A 19973-nucleotide genomic window follows, 5' to 3' on the forward strand; every position below is an offset into this window, starting at 1 on the left:
TATGCTTAAAAATATGGAGAGTGGTACTCAGTAATGTGTGTGTATTGGATTTGCCCCAAACATAAGACTTTGTATTCAGAACAAAAAGTGAATTGCTTTGCCACATTTTTTGCAGTATTACTTTAGTACCTTGTTACTTTTTATTCTGTACAGGCTTCCGTCTTTTCACTCTGTCAATTATTTAGGCTTGTCGTAAAACAAAGGGGTTGAATACTTATTAACTCCAAGACTGTTTTTTTTATACATTTTAAAAAAACGTAATTCCACTTTGACATTATGGGGTATTGTGTGTAGGCCAGTAACAATACATCTCAATTTTATCCATTTTAAATTCAGGCTGTAACACAGCAACATTTGGAAAAAGTAAATGGGTGTGAATACTTTCTGAAGGCACTGTATATAACATACAGTATAAACAATCAAAGAAATGTATACTGAACATAAATATAAATGCAACATGTAAAGTGTTGGTCCCATATTTCATGAGCTGAAATAAAATATCCCAGAAATGTTCCATATGCACAAAAAGCTTATTTTGCTCAAATTCTGTACACAAATTTGTTTACATCCCTGTTAGTAAGCATTTCTCCTTTGCCAAGATAATCCATCCACCTGGCAGGTGTGGCATATCAAGAAGCTGATTTAACAGCATGATCATTACACAGGTGCACCTTGTGCCGGGGACAATAAAAGGCCACTCTAAAATGTGCAGTTTCGTCACACAACACAATGCCACAGATGCCTCAAGTTTTGAAGGAGCGTGCAATTGGCATGCTGACTGCAGGAAAGTCCACCAGAGCTGTTGCCAGATAATTTAATGTTCATTTCTCTACCATAAGCCTCCTCCAATGTTGTTTTAGAGAATTTGGCAGTACGTCCAATCGGTCTCACAACCGCAGACCACGTGTAACCACGCCAGCCCAGGACCTCCACATCCGGTTTCTTCACCTGCGGGATGATCTGAGACCTGCCAACCGGACAGCTGATTAAACTGTGGGATAGAACAACTGAAGGATTTCTGCACAAACTGTCAGAAACCGTTTCAGGGATGCTCGTCTGCATGCTCGTCATCCTCACCAGGGTCTTGACCTGACTGCAGTTCAGCGTCGTAACAGATTTCAGAAGGCAAACGCTCACCTTCGATGGCCACTGGTACAATGGAGAAGTGTGCTATTCACGGATGAATCCCGGTTTCAACTGTACCGGGCAGATGGCAGACAGCGTGTATGGGCGAGCGGTTTGCTGATGTCAACATTGTGAACAGAGTGCCCCATGGTGGCAATGTGGTTATGCTATGGGCAGGCATAAGATGCACACAACGAACACAATTGTATTTTATTGATGACAATTTGAATGTGCAGAGATACCGTGACAAAATCCTGAGGCCCATTGTCGTGCCATTCATCCGCCGCCATCACCTCATGTTTCAGCATGATAACGCACGGTCCCATGTCGCAAAGATCTGTACACAATTCCTGGATGCTGAAAATTTCCCAGTTCTTCCATGGCCTGCATACTCCCAGACATGTCACCCATTGTGCATGTTTGGGATACTCTAGATTAATCTGTACGGCAGCGTGTTCCAGTTCCTGCCAATATCCAGAAACTTCGCACAGCCTTTGAAGAGGAGTGGGATAACATTCTACAGGTCACAATCAACAGCCTGATCAACTTTATGCATAGGAAATGTGTCACGCTGCATGAGGCAAATCAGGTCACACCAGATACTGACTGGTTTTCTGATCCACGCCGCTACCTTATTTTTAAGGTATCTGTGACCAACAGATGCATATCTGTTTATATTTTTGTTCAGTTTATATGGTGGTTGGCAACCAACTTTAAGGTGAATTACCGCCACAAACTGGGCTGGAGCGTGAACCTTGTTCATCTTTCAATCACCCAATGAGTAGATGGGAGGGGCGGGACTTGCAGCACATCAAGCATCTAAACTAGAACCAAGTTATATTTTAGTGCCTGGTTACGCAGACGCAATGTGGCCGGTTTGGTCTAAAAGAACAGCTAGTTTTCAGTTTTCCCCTCCCCACTCAGACCACTCTTAGACAGTCCTAGCAGAATTCTTGCTTGAGTAATTGCTCTTTGCTGAGAAGCTATTTTTGTTTCTTTTTGACCATTTTAATTGAAAACAATCATAGTAAGGTACTTAATTGTTACCCAGAAATGATTTGATATTGAGATGAAAACGGCTGCATTGGACCTTTAACTATAGTATAAAGACATATTTGATAGTGCAGAGCAATGTAAATGCTATTTTGGGAGTCTTATAATGGTATGTGTTTTCACCACAGATTATGCCAGTGGAGGGTCCCTGTATGACTACCTGTCCAGTGCAGAGAGTGAGGAGATGGACCAGGAACAAGTCATGACTTGGGCCATGGAGATTGCCAAAGGTACAGTCATGATTCATTGTCTTAGCTCCTTTAAACCAGGCAAGGGTACATGTTCTTGTGGAATTTTTGCAAAGCCATTTGACTAAACTAAAACACTGACTGAGATTCCACATTTGTTTTAGCTCATTAGCAACTCAGCAGTAGCATATATTTCAGATATGTCCGCTCAGGGTCTATTCCAACTCATTGAGAACAATACGGTCTCATTGAGAACAAGTGAAGTCAAAACACGAAGGCCTACATGTGATTAATCTCTGTCCTTAGTTTACATAAGTAATGGGCATTGTGAGGAAGGCATGGATGAGGCATATAGGAGAGCACAGATGAACACAGACTTGTTTATATCGGCCTGGTTGCCCGTTGATTGGTCAGAGGAAATGTGCTTTATTTCCCCATCAGGCATGCACTATTTACACTCAGAGGCCCCGGTCAAGGTTATCCACAGAGACCTGAAGTCCAGGAATGGTAAGATTTCAGATTCACCTTCATCATCTAGCCTTCTGTTATGTGTCTGAGTCTATACAAAAGACACCTCTGGTCTAACGGATGTAGCCAGAGGCAAATATTACATAAGCTGAATTAGAAGAAACCTGAATATACATATTTTTCATGACTTGAAAGACATGTTTTCTATTGCAGTGGTTGTGACGGCAGACAAAGTTCTTAAGGTACATTTGTTTGCACATTCCTGAATACATGGGATCTTACGTTTGCATACTGGTTTTACCCAAAACCTTTTTCTCCCAACCCTTGCTAAAACCCGGGCCTTCACCAGTACCTGTTTCCCTGTGTAGATCTGTGATTTTGGGGCGTCCCGGTTCCACTCCCACACCACACACATGTCCCTGGTAGGCACGTTCCCCTGGATGGCCCCGGAGGTTATCCAGAGCCTGCCAGTGTCTGAGACCTGTGACACCTATTCCTACGGCGTGGTGAGTGACCAACACATAGGACACACACTGACCACAGATCAGCTGTTGATACTCAATCCAATAGTTACTGAGACTGAGCTATTTTTCTCCAGCTAATTCTGCTTGTGATGTTCATATGTATCGGCTCATACATAGACTTTTATTTACTAAGTACAGAAACCCTCAGAGAGAGACTTGTTTGACTTGGGACTGAATCAGCTTGGTAAGGAAGTCTCTTAGTTTGTAGAGGAAGCCAAAGAACAAGTATGGTTAAGAAAAAGCTCTAATGTCACCGTTGCAACTGCATGGCTGAGAGAGTAAACTGTCAATCAACCAGTACCTAGCACTTGAAAGAACAGACTTTTCAGAGATGACATTTTCATGCCTTCATTACTGCCACTGGAAAAGTAGTCGTGAGCGGCATTATTGACCTTTTGTAGAAGTGCTAGCAGCAGTTCCATACGTTTTCTGCCTAATTTCTATCATCTTTCATCCCTGAGTAGAGAGTTTGAAGCCTGGTCATATTTCAGTGTGTGTGTGTGTGTGTGTGTCTGTGCATGGCCGTGCGTGGCTGTTTGTGTATCTGCCTGTCTGTGTGTGTGACTGCTCACTACATTCCTGCATGGCGATGGAGAAGGTGTGAAGTGTAGAGTGACAGAGCATATAGGGGGCGCTCTGAGTCACCCAGCCAGTCAAGGGCCTGACTCCTGAGTGCCATAAACAGTCAGTGTACAAAGAGCAGGGCCTGAGGTCAGGCCGGCCAGCGTCTGGGTCAACACACTGTTCTCTATCGCAATCCACCTGGCTTTCACTTAAACTGGTGTGAATTTACCCCACACAGACATTTACTGTATTGTTATAAATGTGTATTATGTGTAGTGATTTGTATGATTTGCCCTTCATTCAAGGTTTTTTTACTCTCCGAATATGGTAACTAATGTATAACTAAAGTCTTAGTCTGTGCTGTATCTCAGTTCAGTGGAAGACTGACCAGACCATGCATTCTGTGGTGTAGATGGGTCTTTCTATAAATAATGGGGCCGATGTGTGACATTGGATAAACATTTCAGAATGGTTTGAAACAAAAATAAAAAGGACTTTCGTGCATTCCACATGTGCACTTAGAGGAATACAAGTGAATATATGCAAATTGGCCCATATCTCCACCTATAGTATTCAACAACATTGGCCTAGGACTATACATCCTTTAAGCAGTGTTCATACAGACATTGGCAAGTCAAATTCAAAGACTTTCAGGGACTTTTTCAAGCACTTAATTGTAATTTTCAATGACCGCAATGTTACACAACTGTAAAATTGTAATAATTGTACGTAATAGAGCCTGATATAGAAACCCACTCCCCCCAAAAAGTGTCAAAGTAGGCCATTACCACTTTAAGAATAATGCATTTTTTAGGCCTTGCCAATACATTGGTATAATTATTACTATAATAATTACTATTATATACTATTAGAATTACATAATTATTACTATATTCTAAAATACAGTATGTGAGAATAATGTTGACATTGCCTGACTAAATCGATTGGATGCATGGTGATTTTTCTGTATCCTATGTGGTCGACGCAGGCACACATGAATAGCGGTAGCATTAATCTCACCATCGCTGTTTTTATAACGACAAAGTGGCCTAAAACAAGGTTCCTTTTTTGATGGAAGGATTTGTATGGAAAGCCAAGTTGAAGCCAACATTAGATGTTATCCTCATAATAACCGCACGTGTTTTTTTTTACCGCAACAGCGTGGCGCAACACCCTTCATTTGAAGCTGCGGAAAAAGACACTGGCCACATCTCTCACAAAAACTGTTTTTTTTTATCTCAGATAATTATAAGGGAGCAGGAGAATTTATAAATTGTCTACAATAATTAGAATAACTTTTCAAGCATCAAATTGAGAAAATGTCTGATTTTCCAGGTAGACCTATTCCAGGAGACTACTTGAATTTCTGAGCTCCAAATTCAAGTAGGCTCCTTCAAGACCCTTGTATTGTTTAAAAATTCAGGTCTAACATGGAAAACAAAATGTATTTGTCATGTTATTTCATTACCAGATTATATTGTACAGGCTATGTACAGTAATTTGTCATTATATCCAGAATATTGAACATATTCTATTGAACTGGACATTCTTCGCAAACACCTTTTTTTTCAGCACTTGGGCTGTTGTCGCATCACATGCGCTATCACAACAGCTGTTCACCACTTGACTGTCATTCAGAAAATTCCTTTCTGGGCCAGATGATGATGTGTGAAAATATTAAGGCACAGCTGGACACCAAATGAAATCCAACGAGTATTATGCATAATTATCGAAGAACCACGTTAATGACAGTACCGATTTAAGTATTAAGGTGAGCTGACTCTTTCGGTTCGAAGCATTCGATTTTCCAATGCATTTGGATATGTGTAGCGATTAAATCTGTTTTCACCCCATAACATAAGGAAATGTTATGTAGTTACACTGCATTTGTGAGATCTCTATATAAAAAAACGTTCTGAGAGTTAAGATCCAGGATTCTTACAGAGTTCAAGTTCAATGTCTATTTTAACTGATTAATGATTAATATATAACAACAATTTACACTGCCATAAATGCAAGGACAGAAAAGTAATTTTTTATGTTGCAGGATTTTGAACACATTTGTCAAGACACCAACCATAATAAAGCATAAAACATTTCAATGAACTCTTGAATTTGATTGAAAATAGCTATTATCCCTCAGAGGACCATCCTCCTCAGTGAATTTCATAAATAAAAATAGTGAAACATTAATAAAGTTATCCTTTTTAGATAAAACTATACAAAATATGTTTACATGTCACCAAAAAATTAATTCAAACTCACTGTTTGAGGAGGACGGCCTTCAACTTATCAGAATTCTTGCAGCGTGAACTGAGATGTTGTCCACTCAATCAAAGGATCAGAGAATTAATCCAGTACTGAAACCATAAGCTGCAGCTAGCTAGCACTTCAGTGCATAACATGAGGTGAGTAGTTGACTCAAAGAGAGAGAAAGAGAATAGTTAAACAGTTTTGAACAAATTAATTTCTTCAAAAATGATGGAGATGCAAGAGAGAGAGAGAGATTTCCTTGTATTTTTTCACTTTCCCTTACTTAGCTAGTGAATGCAGCTAGCTAGTTTAGCCTACTCAAACACCCGGAGAGGGATGCTACATTATGTTAGCTAGCTGGCTTTGGCTATCCAACACTGGAATTCTTCCAAGTCAAGGTAAGCTAAACTGCTTGCTGACTGTACACTGTACTGCATGATTGTAGAAAGTTTATTAATGCGTTAGTTCTATTAGCTATTTTGACTATAACATTAGCTAACATGACAACGGTGTAGGCTGTGTGTAGAGGTTAGCGGTTATGATATGAAGGTGGCTTGGAAAGTTTTTTTCGCCTGGTCACAGACAGCTGATGTGTTGTGCACTGAAGTCCACAAGCGAAGGGAAAAGTTGAGAGGACAGGGCATACTGTATATATGAGAAGGAATTATACAACGTGCAAAGTGATAATGCTGTTTGTATGTGGCTACTATGAAAGTGAACTGTGTTTGCATGTGATCAGGGGTGTCTTCATGCTACCGATTTTGTTGAAATAGTTTATTAAACAGAAGCAAATGGAACGAAATAGGGATAAACATTCCTGAATTTGTCTAATAGAAACTCTTGTTTGCAACTGTTGGACTAATGATTACACCCTAGATCAGCGAAATGCAGGCAATAGTGTGCAAGGTGGTATTGAATGTGTCACTGTCTGTCACCTTGATTACTCAAATTTATCTCGAACTGTGCACCTACAAAAATGTCATTCATAAGCTAGGTTGTAGCAACCTCATGATGGGAATAGGGAAAATTTGAGTATCATGAAGTAGCCTATACCTATCGATGGTACATTGAGCTGGGTGAATGGAATATGAATGACTGTCAACCAATATGCTGTAATAGAAATAAGGCCATGCTCATAAAAAAAAGAATCGTCCTCCCTCGTCTTAAACGGCACTGACCGCCACTGATCTTAATGTAATGACATGAAGAAAATTGGCAGATTATTATCAATGACTTATCATCAGCTGTAACAAGTTATCCAGTGTAGGAAATACTCACTGGTACCCTAGTTTATAGAAAGACCTAGATGCATTTGCTCGTTGACTGACCATGACCCCACCATGACCCCTCTCGTTTCCCTGTGTCAGGTTCTGTGGGAGATGCTCACCCGGGAGATTCCCTTTAAAGGCTTGGAGGGTTTACAAGTCGCCTGGCTGGTGGTGGAGAAGAGTGAGGTACAGCTGCACTTCCTTTTTCCTCATTATGCAGTCTTCTAGGAACAGATTGACTGTAGATGTACTGTAGCTTCCTCTATCTATGCTAATAGATTTTGTGAAGAGACAGATTCCTGACAGTTTTTCTTAATGAGCCAGTGTATCTTTACAGGAATCATTTCAGTCATCACACACCAGTATAGCTAGTTGGGGGATCGTCATATGGGCCAAAGCCAATTGATCCCAGTCATGCAATATCCGCATTCTCAGAGCGGAGGTGATACGCTTGTTGACGATATGGACATCTCTTGCATGTCTCACTCACCAGGTCTCCAGTCACATAACATTTTTACATTTTACATTTTTAGTCATTTAGCAGACGCTCTTATCCAGAGCGACTTACAGTAGTGAATGCATACATTTCATACATTTCCTAAAAAAAAAAAAAAAATTCGTACTGGTCCCCCGCAAAAGAAGAAGTCATTTAACTAAAGTCAGTGTGTGTGTTTCCGATGCGAATCTACTCGTCAGCTACTCTGAGGAGACAACACAAACATCAGGCTGCTTCCTGTAGTAACATGAGATACTCTGAGGAGACAACACAAACATTACATTTACATTTAAGTCATTTAGCAGACGCTCTTATCCAGAGCGACTTACAAAATGGTGCATTCACCTTATGATATCCAGTGGAACAACCACTTCACAATAGTGCATCTAAATCTTTTAAGGGGGGGGGGGGGGTTAGAAGGATTACTTTATCCTATCCTAGGTATTCCTTAAAGAGTTGGGGTTTCAGGTGTCTCCGGAAGGTGGTGATTGACTCCGCTGTCCTGGCGTCGTGAGGGAGCTTGTTCCACCATTGGGGTGCCAGAGCAGCGAACAGTTTTGACTGGGCTGAGCGGGAACTGTGCTTCCTCAGAGGTAGGGGGGCCAGCAGGCCAGTGGTGGATGAACGCAGTGCCCTTGTTTGGGTGTAGGGCCTGATCAGAGCCTGAAGGTATGGAGGTGCCGTTCCCTTCACAGCTCCGTAGGCAATCACCATGGTCTTGTAGCGGATGCGAGCTTCAACTGGAAGCCAGTGGAGAGAGCGGAGGAGCGGGGTGACGTGAGAGAACTTGGGAAGGTTGAACACCAGACGGGCTGCGGCGTTCTAGATGAGTTGTAGGGGTTTAATGGCACAGGCAGGGAGCCCAGCCAACAGCGAGTTGCAGTAATCCAGACGGGAGATGACAAGTGCCTGGATTAGGACCTGCGTCGCTTCCTGTGTGAGGTAGGGTCGTACTCTGCGAATGTTGTAGAGCATGAACCTACAGGATCGGGTCACCGCCTTGATGTTAGTGGAGAACGACAGGGTGTTGTCCAGGATCACGCCAAGGTTCTTAGCACTCTGGGAGGAGGACACAAGGGAGTTGTCAACCGTGATGGCGAGATCATGGAACGGGCAGTCCTTCCCCGGGAGGAAGAGCAGCTCCGTCTTGCCGAGGTTCAGCTTGAGCTGGTGATCCGTCATCCACACTGATATGTCTGACAGACATGCAGAGATGCGATTCGCCGCCTGGTTATCAGAAGGGGGAAAGGAGAAGATTAATTGTGTGTCGTCTGCATAGCAATGATAGGAGAGACCATGTGAGGATATGACAGAGCCAAGTGACTTGGTGTATAGCGAGAATAGGAGAGGGCCTAGAACAGAGCCCTGGGGGACACCAGTGGTGAGAGCGCATGGTGCGGAGACAGATTCTCGCCACGCCACCTGGTAGGAGCGACCTGTCAGGTAGGACGCAATCCAAGCGTGGGCCGCGCCGGAGATGCCCAACTCGGAGAGGGTGGAGAGGAGGATCTGATGGTTCACAGTATCAAAGGCAGCAGATAGGTCTAGAAGGATGAGAGCAGAGGAGAGAGAGTTAGCTTTAGCAGTGCGGAGAGCCTCCGTGACACAGAGAAGAGCAGTCTCAGTTGAATGCCCAGTCTTGAAACCTGACTGATTAGGATCAAGAAGGTCATTCTGAGAGAGATAGCAGGAGAGCTGGCCAAGGACGGCACGTTCAAGAGTTTGAGAGAAAAGAAAGAAGGGATACTGGTCTGTAGTTGTTGACATCGGAGGGATCGAGTGTAGGTTTTTTCAGAAGGGGTGCAACTCTCGCTCTCTTGAAGACGGAAGGGACGTAGCCAGCGGTCAAGGATGAGTTGATGAGCGAGGTGAGGAAGGGGAGAAGGTCTCCGGAAATGGTCTGGAGAAGAGAGGAGGGGATAGGGTCAAGTGGGCAGGTTGTTGGGCGGCCGGCCGTCACAAGACGCGAGATTTCATCTGGAGAGAGAGGGGAGAAAGCGGTCAAAGCACAGGGTAGGGCAGTGTGAGCAGGACCAGCGGTGTCGTTTGACTTAGCAAACGAGGATCGGATATCGTCAACCTTCTTTTCAAAATGGTTGACGAAGTCATCCGCAGAGAGGGAGGAGGGGGGGGGGAGGGGGAGGAGGATTCAGGAGGGAGGAGAAGGTAGCAAAGAGCTTCCTAGGGTTAGAGGCAGATGCTTGGAATTTAGAGTGGTAGAAAGTGGCTTTAGCAGCAGAGACAGAAGAGGAGAATGTAGAGAGGAGTGAGTGAAAGGATGCCAGGTCCGCAGGGAGGCGAGTTTTCCTCCATTTCCGCTCGGCTGCCCGGAGCCTTGTTCTGTGAGCTCGTAGTGAGTCGTCGAGCCACGGAGCAGGATGACATAAGTCATCCGTATATTTAACCTGCCTCCTGACATGCTCTAAATTCATATTCTGACCTCAGAACTGAAAGCTGAGACTACTGCAATCCTTTTAGTGATTGTGTGTGTGACTGTGTCTGTCTGTTCTAGAGGTTAACCATTCCCAGTAGCTGCCCAGACAGTTTCGCTGAGCTGATGAGGAAGTGCTGGGTGACTGATCACAAGGTACGACGTCCTCACACATACCCACATCGTCACGCACACAGAGATCCTATCAAATTATATGTAATTCTATGCTAACGCACACATACAGTTGAAGTCGGAAATGTACATACACCTTAGCCAAATACATTTCAACTCAGTTTTTCACAATTCCTGATATTTAATCCTAGTAAAAATTCCCTGTCTTAGGTCAGTTAGGATCACCACTTTATTTTAAGAATGTGAAATGTCAGAATAATAGTAGAGAGAATGATTTATTTCAGCTTTTATTTTTTTCATCACATTCCCAGTGGGTCAGAAGTTTACATACAATCAATTAGTATTTGGTAGCATTGCCTTTAAATTGTTTAACTTGGGTCAAATGTTTCGGGTAGCCTTCCACAACCCACAATAAGTTGGGTGAATTTTGGCCCATTCCTCCTGACAGAGCTGGTGTAACTGAGTCAGGTTTGTAGGCCTCCTTGGTCGCATACACTTTTTTTGTAGGATTGAGGTCAGGGCTTTGTGATGGCCACTCCAATACCTTGACTTTGTTGTCCTTAAGCCATTTTTCCACAACTTTGGAAGTATGCTTGGGGTTATTGTCCATTTGGAAGACCCATTTGCGACCAATCTTCAACTTCCTGACTGATGTCTTGAGATGTTGCTTCAATATATCCACATAATTTTCCTTTCTCATGATGCCATCTATTTTGTGAAGTGCACCAGTCCTTCCTGCAGCGAAGCACCCCCACAACATAATGCCACCACCCCCGTTCTTCACAGTTGGGATGGTATTCTTCGGCTTGCAAGGCTCCCCCTTTTTCCTACAAACATAACGATGGTTATTATGGCCAAAAAGTTATATTTTTGTTTCATCAGACCAGAGGACATTTCTCCAAAAAGTACGATCTTTGTCCCCATGTGCAGTTGCAAACCGTAGTCTGGCTTTTTTATGGCGGTTTTGGAGCAGTGACTTCTTTCTTGCTGAGTTGCCTTTTAGGCTATGTCGATATGGGACTCGTTTTACTGTGGATATAGATACTTTTGTATCTGTTTCCTCCAGCATTTTCACAAGGTCCTTGTTCTGTTGTTCTGGGATTGATTTGCACTTTTCGCACCAAAGTACGTTCATCTCTAGGAGACAAAACGTGTCTCCTTCCTGAGCGGTATGATGGCTGCGTGGTCCCATGGTGTTTATACTTGCGTGCTGTTGTTTGTACAGATGAACGTGGTACCTTCAGGCGTTTGGAAATTGCTTCCAAGGATGAACCAGACTTGTGGAGGTCTGCAATTTTTTTTCTGAGGTCTTGGCTGATTTCTTTTGATTTTCCCATGACGTCAAGCAAAGAGGCACTGAGTTTGAAGGTAGGCCTTGAAATACATCCACAGGTACACCTCCAATTGACTCAAATGATGTCAATTAGCCTATCAGAAGCTTCTAAAGCCATGACATCATTTTATGGAATTTTCCAAGCCATTTAAAGGCACAGTGAACTTAGTGTATGTAAACTTCTGACTCTCTGGAATTGTGATACAGTGAATTATAAGTGAAATAATCTGTTTGTAAACAATTGTTGGAAAATTGACTTGTCATGCACAAAGTAGATGTCCTAAATGACTTGCTAAAACTAGAGTTTGTTAACAAGAAATTTGTGGAGTGGTTGAAAAATGAGTTTTAATGACTGCAACCTAAGTGTATGTAAACTTCCGACTTCAACTGTGCATACTCTCACACAGCCACTGTGCACACTCTCACACAGCCACTGTGCACAGTAGACTCAGCACACAAGTCAGTACTACAATGGATAATACTAAAGAGTAATGTTATGTTACATACAGTTACGAGGCCAGTCCAATAGTCTTGAGTAGATAGACATACGACATGTCTGCTTATGAGTATCACACTTTTTTGTTTCGTTTCCACCTAGGAAAGACCAGTGTTCAAAATTATCCTTGCAACCTTGGAGTCCATGTCCAATGACAGCAAGCTTCCCGAGCAGTGCAACTCTTTCCTACACAACAAGGCAGAATGGAGGTACTGAGATCATACTGTACGACTGCAATCCTCTCCATCTCTCCTAGACCAACACCGCTAGATTCTAATGATATGCCAGAACTGTTTCAAATCAATAGGCCCATCTATGCGCAAGTGCTGCTTTTGTGGGCCACTAAATGTCTGAAGGGATTTTTGGGAGTGTGCATACAGATCTTTTATAATTGCACTGATAACATAAAGGCATCAAATATCTAAAGAATCCCCCATCTGGATCTCCTTCCTCTCTATACCCGTAAGGTCTAAAAAATAATCAACATCTTTTTCAAGTCCAAGTGTTTAATTGGCCTGTATGAGCAGCTGGAGGATTAGTGATGTTCAGCACAGCCTTGGTGTCAGCTGCTACTGCTCTCTCTTTGGGCTTTTCTACGCTCACAACTCTTCATAGAGACGTGTCCAAGCAGGCATCTGCGAGTGAGCAGCTCGGTAGTGAGAGCCGATCAAGAACACGTGCGTTAGAGTGAGGGAAATGTTGCACACCGAGTACAGTCGTGGTAGCTAGCTAGTAAGAAACGGGAGAAGAGTGGAGTGGTGCGGCCTGAGCTCCTCTTGCGACAGAGGCAAACAGGTTGCAGGACCGGTGTGTTATAGTTTCTCAGGGTGGCAGGTAGCCTAGCAGTTAGAGCGTTGGGCCAGAACCGAAAGGTCACTTGTTCGAATCCCAGAGCCGAGAAGATAAAAAAAATCTGTCGACGTGCCCTTGAGCAAGGCACTTAACCCTAATTGCTCCAGTGTTGCCATTGGTATTGGTTGACCCTGGCCGTGACCCCACTCTTCCAATTCACACATGTGTACAATACAAACTTGCACATATATAAGCACCCAACAAATTATTATTATTATAATAAGAAAGTGTCCCACTGATGAAGGCTCAATGGTATTGTCAATTCTGACACTTGAAAAAAAGTAAAACTAGGCGTAGGTCTCCTGTATTTGCATCACAGGAGGTTGGTGGCACCTTAATTGGAGAGAACGGGCTCGTGGTAATGACTGGAGCGGAATGGAATGGTATCAAATACATCAAACACATGGTTTCCAGGTGTTTGATGCCATTCCATTTGCTCTATTCTGGCCATTATTATGAGCCGTTCTCCCCTCAGTAGCCTCCGCTGACAAAGGGCTCCTGGTGTTGGCTATATTAAATCTGGCCTCATGCTATGTTTCTTCTCTCTTATCAGACTGTTAGTCCAGTGAACAGTGGCTGTCTGTCTCATTAGCTATCAATGCACTCATTTGTGTAATAGTGTCAGTTAGAAGCTGCTCACTGCTCTGTAACGATGGCTCAGAGGGCTCTTGTTGCAGTCTATATTAAGGCAGTTTGCACATGGTCCAGTAGAGCATAAAGAGACTCCTCTTTTCGCTGTTTCTCTGGCACCTGTCTAGATCAGGGAGGAGGGGCAGGGAGGGGGAGTGAGTTGGGGAGGGAAAGAAAAGGGGTAGTTAGAGTGCTGGGGGAGGAAATGTGAGAGGTATTAGAAAAAGTGTATATGAGCAGGGTAGGACTAGAAATACCGAGAGTGTTTGTCAGGAAAGCTACAAGCAAGAGAATCAATTAGGAGGGAAGTTTCAAGTATTAGTGGAAAGTCTTTGAGGGGATGGGAGGGGGAGTGGGAGGATGCAGGAACAGGGCAGGAGTTCCTGTCTGTGTCACATGCCTGTTTATAAATAGTTACTTTGGGAGCTGATTGTCTTGGCCTCTGACTCAGCATGGCTACCCATGGTGCACCACACAGCCCCACCTGCTGGGCAAAGCAGACCCGACCACTCAGTGGGTGAACCGCATTAGCAAACACACTGGAAGGTAAGTGTTCCTCTACTGTCTGTGGCCTTAGAGCTGTCACTAAAAGGGTACAATCCAAACTTGAGAAACACATGCAGAACTTTGAACTTTTGTGTATATTGCATGGATGTCAGGGAGAGATATGAGTTGGAATCTGAGTTAAGCACAAGTACCTCAAATCAACAGTTTAACACCAGTATTATAAGTGTTGTATGTGATGAGGTGGATGATGTTGGTTACTAAACACATCAGGGGTGTCATACCCTAGCTCAAGACCAAAAATATAAAGTAGGCAACAACAACAAAAAAGTAGACTAAAATCCCGATTAAAACGCAATGGCTGTTTAGCGTATTGGGTGGCTGGAGGGCTTTAGAACCATGCAGAACATCACTCGGAGAGCAGCTGCCAGCCTGCAGGCTTTTCTCTCACTTTTAGAAAGCAGAGAGTGTGAGTTATCTTTGCCTGTCAGCCGTTTAGGCAGTGCGATGATTGGTTTGAATTTAATGTCGGCATTTGAACTCGTGCTTCTAAACCTTGCTGTAATCTGATAACCAGGGATTATTTGAATTGGGAATTGAGAATTGAGGGAGCCCTCCTTTTTGGTGATCATCCGCAACCAAAACCTATACTGAACAAAAATATAAATGCAACATGCAACAATTTCAAAGATTTTACTGAGTTACAGTTCATATAACGAAATCAGTCAATTTAAATAAATTCATTAGGCCCTAATCTATGGATTCCACATGACTGGAAATACAGATATGCATCGGTTTGTCACAGATACCTTTTAAAAAAAGTATGGGAGACATCTGTGGCATTGTGTTGTGTGACAAAACTGCACATTTTAGAGTGGCCTTTTATTGTCCCCAGCACAAGATGCACCTGTGTAATGATCATGCTGTTTAATCAGCTTCTTGAAATGCCAAACCTGTCAGGTGGATGGATTATCTTGGCAAAGGAGAAATGCTCACTAACATGGATGTAAACAAATTTCTGCATAAAATGTTATAGAAATAAGCTTTTTGTGCGTATGCAACATTTCTGGGATCCTTTATTTCAGCTCATGAAACATGGGACCAACACTTTACACGTTGTGTTTTATATTTTCGTTCAGTGTATATTATTGATATTAAAATATAGGTAGTGATAGCTCTAGGCCTAATTGATATTTTCATTCATTTGCCCAGTAGGCTAGTGCAATTTTGCTTTCATGTATGAAAATACATGAAAATAGATACAATTGAACAACTTGCTATTTAGAGCATTTGCCCAAAATACATGTCCTGTTTTTGCCTTCGAAGACAATAACAATTATAGGCAACAACAAATGTGCATTTTTAGGAAGTGACAGAATGCTAATATTCAGATAATGCAAATCATGAAAGATTACTTAGGCCTACTTCATCACCATCATCTTCAGCCTGCATCCATAATCCCTACCTGTCTCTGATATAATGCATTTCCACCTCTCAAGTCTAGTTTGTCCATCTTCCTGAATTAAAATGAGATATTCTAACAGATCAATCTTGCTTGCAAAACGTCATTAAATATTGCTAAGTTAATTAGCTATAGTCAGTGCTTGACTTGGGCAGGAGCTGAGTACCAGCACCTATGTTTCTACTGCTAGAGGTCCTACACGTCTTATAGAATATTAGCGCAAAAATATTGTGGAGCTCCTATACAGTTCCGGCACCTATTTCAGTCCACGTCAAGTACTGGCTATAGTGTAGCTGTAGGGCTGTTTTTTTGTTGACAGAATGAGCAGTCAGATATCGCAACTGCTTTGTTAGCAACACAATGATATCAGGAGACAAAAATGGCCCGGGGAAACTTTTTCGCAGGCCGCCCCCTCGAGGCCGCCCCCTCGTTGGCTTCTATGTTGCTGTATTAATATTTCGGAGCCGCCTTGTTGACACAAAACGTTTTCAAAATTCTCTGAGCAGCCTTGTTGATACAATGCTTCAATAGTCACATAATATTTCCCTTCCCTGGCGAATAATGCAGACAGGCAAATGCAAAAACTAGCTTGGGCGCACACATTACGAGGCAATCAGAAGAAAATGTGACTACACGAAACGCATAGATTTGACACGGTGACATGTAAAGGGGCCTTAGCTGTAGATTTTCCTTTTGTATTTTGTCATTCTTTGAACGAGTTTGTTTGTCTTCATGCGTCCTTGTCGATTGTAAGTCATTTGATGAAGACCTATGCCTTTAATTTCAATGCGTGTGTAGGATTTATCTGGCATAGTTTGCATCCGCGATCAGCTGTTTTATGCACTAGTTACTTTCACGTTGATGTCTGCATTTGAAGTCGGCCTGGTTGTGACTTGATAGCGTGTATTATGCATCTATTATATGTTGCACTGTATGCGCCGTTCCACAAGTAAATTTGTCAATTAATGATGAGTTGAGTAGTGGTTGACATTGTACACGCCGTTCCACAAACCTTTAAACCTAATATTGCGGATAATAATTAATTGCTGGGGTCATTTTGTTTTTGCTGTTCTCCAAATAGCATTTGACAGATTTTTAAATTCTGTAGAAATGCAGCAAATGAGCTTCAACTTCGCACACCCCACCTCACTTTTCCATACCCTAGGTTTAACTAAACTGACGCCACTTGAAACGCATCCCTATGTTGTCTGTGCTGTAGCTGTGAGATCGAGGCCACACTCGAGAGACTGAAGAAGTTGGAGAGGGATCTGAGCACCAAAGAGCAGGAACTGAAGGAGAGAGAACGTCGCCTGAAGATGTGGGAGCGCAAGCTCATCGAGCAGTCCAACACCCCGGTAAGTTCCTCAGGAGCCCACTGCACCCCACACCACCCACACCCTCAGCACAACCCCCACACACTGTCTAGTCCCTGAACATGAACAGCGCCCCAGCTTAGCATCACCTTCACTGTGTTGGTCCATGTGTTCTTGTCCACATTGTCACAAGGGGAAGCAAAGAGACCGAGGTCTGTCTGGAATGAAGGGAAAATATAAAAACAAGGCTCTGGCTAGGCTTACTGAGTCTCACCTATGGGCTGTTGTGTTGAGTAGAGGTATTAGCTCATCGTGCTACTCTGTGTGGGACCATGTCACTGAGCTCCCATTGGCCATCAGTTATAATTAGAGGTCAGTGTGATTGTAACGTTGGTAATGCCAATGTTGTCACGCTGATATAGGAGTCTTCGCAGCTTGTGTGTATTTGCCTATACTAGCCTTTCTATGTGAAGCTTTCAAAGGGACACCCCACTAGGCCTTGGCCTCCTGTTTCTGTTATTGCTTTGGCATGCAACACATTTAACCTAAACATTACCTTTCTTGTTGGATGTATTGGTTGGATTTGTTTTCCGCACTTCCACATTGTAGCACTAATGCTTTGTTTTGTCCATTGTATAATTGCATTCTACAGCCATGCATTGGGAATGTCTTACAGTGCTTTGCCTTGGTATCAATTTGACATTAGTTTAAATTGATGCATGCGCTGATATATTGGGTAAGAATCAGTACGGTCATCCTGAGAGATGTTACCATGGTAGCTTTCTCCCTTTCTCCTACCTTAATCTGTCCTGTAGACTCCAATCGTTTCAGTCCAACCTTCTCTGGTAATCCAATTTACTCTATCTCTCAACTCTACTCTTCTAGTGTTTGACAGTCCCCTTTTTATAATGGGTATAAAAACAAATCACATTTAATCATTGGTCTTGGTGTACAGTGTGTGTGGTCTAAGACTGATTTCCTTCCCTCCTTTTCTTTCCCGTCCTCTTTTCCTCCCTCTTCTTCCCTTCCTATCCTCTCTCCCCCATCTTTCCCTCTCTGCTGTTCCTACCCGTGGCGGCTCAGATTAGCATTGAGTCGTTCTATGAGTCTAAGACGGAGGAGTCGAACAGTTCGGAGACGACGTGTCAGATCACATCCTCAAGTAACGGGGAGGTGGAGGGGATGAGTCTGCAGGCCATGATGAAGGTCTTTGGGGACATGTTTGCCTTGGACATGGGGGGCCCCGTCCTGCACTCTGGCATGCAGGTCAACATGCAGGCCAAGCAGAACTCTTCCAAGTCCAGCAGTGTCAGAGAGGGCCGCAAAATCAACATGGCCTTGGGGATTTCAGACGACAGTGATTAGAGCAACCCGATTGGTAGCATCCGTAACATCTGTCAATCAATCACTTTGGCCTGTGTCTAAACTGTGGTCTCGCAGCAAGCTCCCATGCATATTCCTTTTCACATGGCTGGTGTTATGGACGCTGTCTTCGTACATTAGATCATTCATTACTAATAGCTTTTTATTCCTTGACTGTTTTTTGTTGTTGTTGGAACAATCCATTTTCTTTTGAAAAACAATAAAGCATATCCAAAGATACAATACTTGTTGTAGCACAGAGATGTTCTTCTCGCCGTATGAACACAATGTATTGGAAACCTTCCTTCTACATGGCTCACATGGATGTCATTAATGCCTAATGTACTGGATGTATAGTGCCGTGCTGTAAAGAGAGAGTCATGTGAGCAACTTGCATTGAGGAGTCAAAGCTTTTATGACATTTTGCTGACATTAAGATTGGCCAATTTGTTCTGAATGTGGTGGAGTGCAGTTGCTCTGATTGAGTCTCTCACCAGGACGAGAAAGTACATGTCGTGTCCCTCAGCTGACCCTGAAAAGGTTCCCTGATAGCCATGTTAAACTACAGACTTCCTATGCCCTTTTTCTGTATATACAGTGTTTGGAATATTTGGATTTCAGGCCCGCATACCATGGCTTATTGGTGTAAAGTGCACTACAGGTGTTTGTCGTCTCGCTTCGTGTGCTGGTTGACAGCTGCATGTTATAGATGCATATAATCAGGATGTTTGTGGGGAGTACCATAGACCTTAGACTACAACACCTTGACAGGGGTAAGTTCTCATAGACAAAAGGCAACTATTAAGTACCTTTATTCCACTAACTCTGTTATTCAGTGGTAGGTTGGCCTTTCATTCAATGATTTAGGAAGTAATAACAGTATTTCTTTGGAGAGATGATATGAAATACTCTTTAGATGGCTACTCTAAGCTAATGATTATCTATCAGCTAAACATGTTTGCATCTGCACCAACAGTTTTGACTACAGACCAAAGTGTGTTTAACGACCCCCAAAGTGAGCCTATTGAAGCTCACCTAACAACTGCCATCACCAAATGCCCTGTAAATTCTGCTATTTATGGTCATATGGGACCTCATCTCTTCTAAACATATCCAATATGGAGGATATTTCTGTCTGACTCTGGTCCTGCAGGTTTCACCTATTTCTACTGTTTTTGTATTCTGTTGTGTAGTTATTAAACCTAGTCACGCCGAAGCCCATCCATTGACATAGACAATAACCAACCGATACACTTCCTGATGTGAAAGTCAACCACTTTGTAAGGTATTTAAGACATCCAATACCCAGAGTTGCGATATGATCGATGCAAACTTCAGCACCTTGGATTAGTCCAATTCCTTGGATTATTCCGATAGTGTCTCTTTAATGGTGTACCATAACTCTATTAGACCGACTGCTTTTTGATATGAACATATTTTGCTGCAACCTCTACTGTTCCTTGTTTTTCAATAAACATTTTCTCATTAAACTTCCTGCTTTGGTTCTTTACTCTCCCTG

General features: G+C 42.8%; 1 protein-coding gene across 3 annotated transcripts in view; it reads left to right on the top strand.

Moving 5' to 3' along the window:
• The window catches only part of LOC106586235 (mitogen-activated protein kinase kinase kinase 20), a 47189-nt gene that overhangs the window by 17286 nt on the left and 9930 nt on the right, over window positions 1-19973 (top strand). For 2 of the 3 annotated variants that reach the window (XM_045707774.2, XM_045707772.2), the window contains exons 4-11: window positions 2307-2408; window positions 2808-2873; window positions 3048-3076; window positions 3203-3340; window positions 7543-7629; window positions 10452-10526; window positions 12434-12540; window positions 16999-17134. In XM_045707774.2, coding sequence (XP_045563730.1) covers window positions 2307-2408; window positions 2808-2873; window positions 3048-3076; window positions 3203-3340; window positions 7543-7629; window positions 10452-10526; window positions 12434-12540; window positions 16999-17134 — 740 coding nt within the window. Of the gene's footprint in view, window positions 1-2306; window positions 2409-2807; window positions 2874-3047; window positions 3077-3202; window positions 3341-7542; window positions 7630-10451; window positions 10527-12433; window positions 12541-16998; window positions 17135-18175; window positions 18700-19973 lie in introns of those variants that run through there. The other variant, XM_045707775.2, reaches the window with a different exon arrangement.

Source organism: Salmo salar, chromosome 25, assembly GCF_965601325.2.
Source record: "Salmo salar chromosome 25, fSalSal1, whole genome shotgun sequence".
Lineage (NCBI taxonomy): Eukaryota > Metazoa > Chordata > Actinopteri > Salmoniformes > Salmonidae > Salmo > Salmo salar.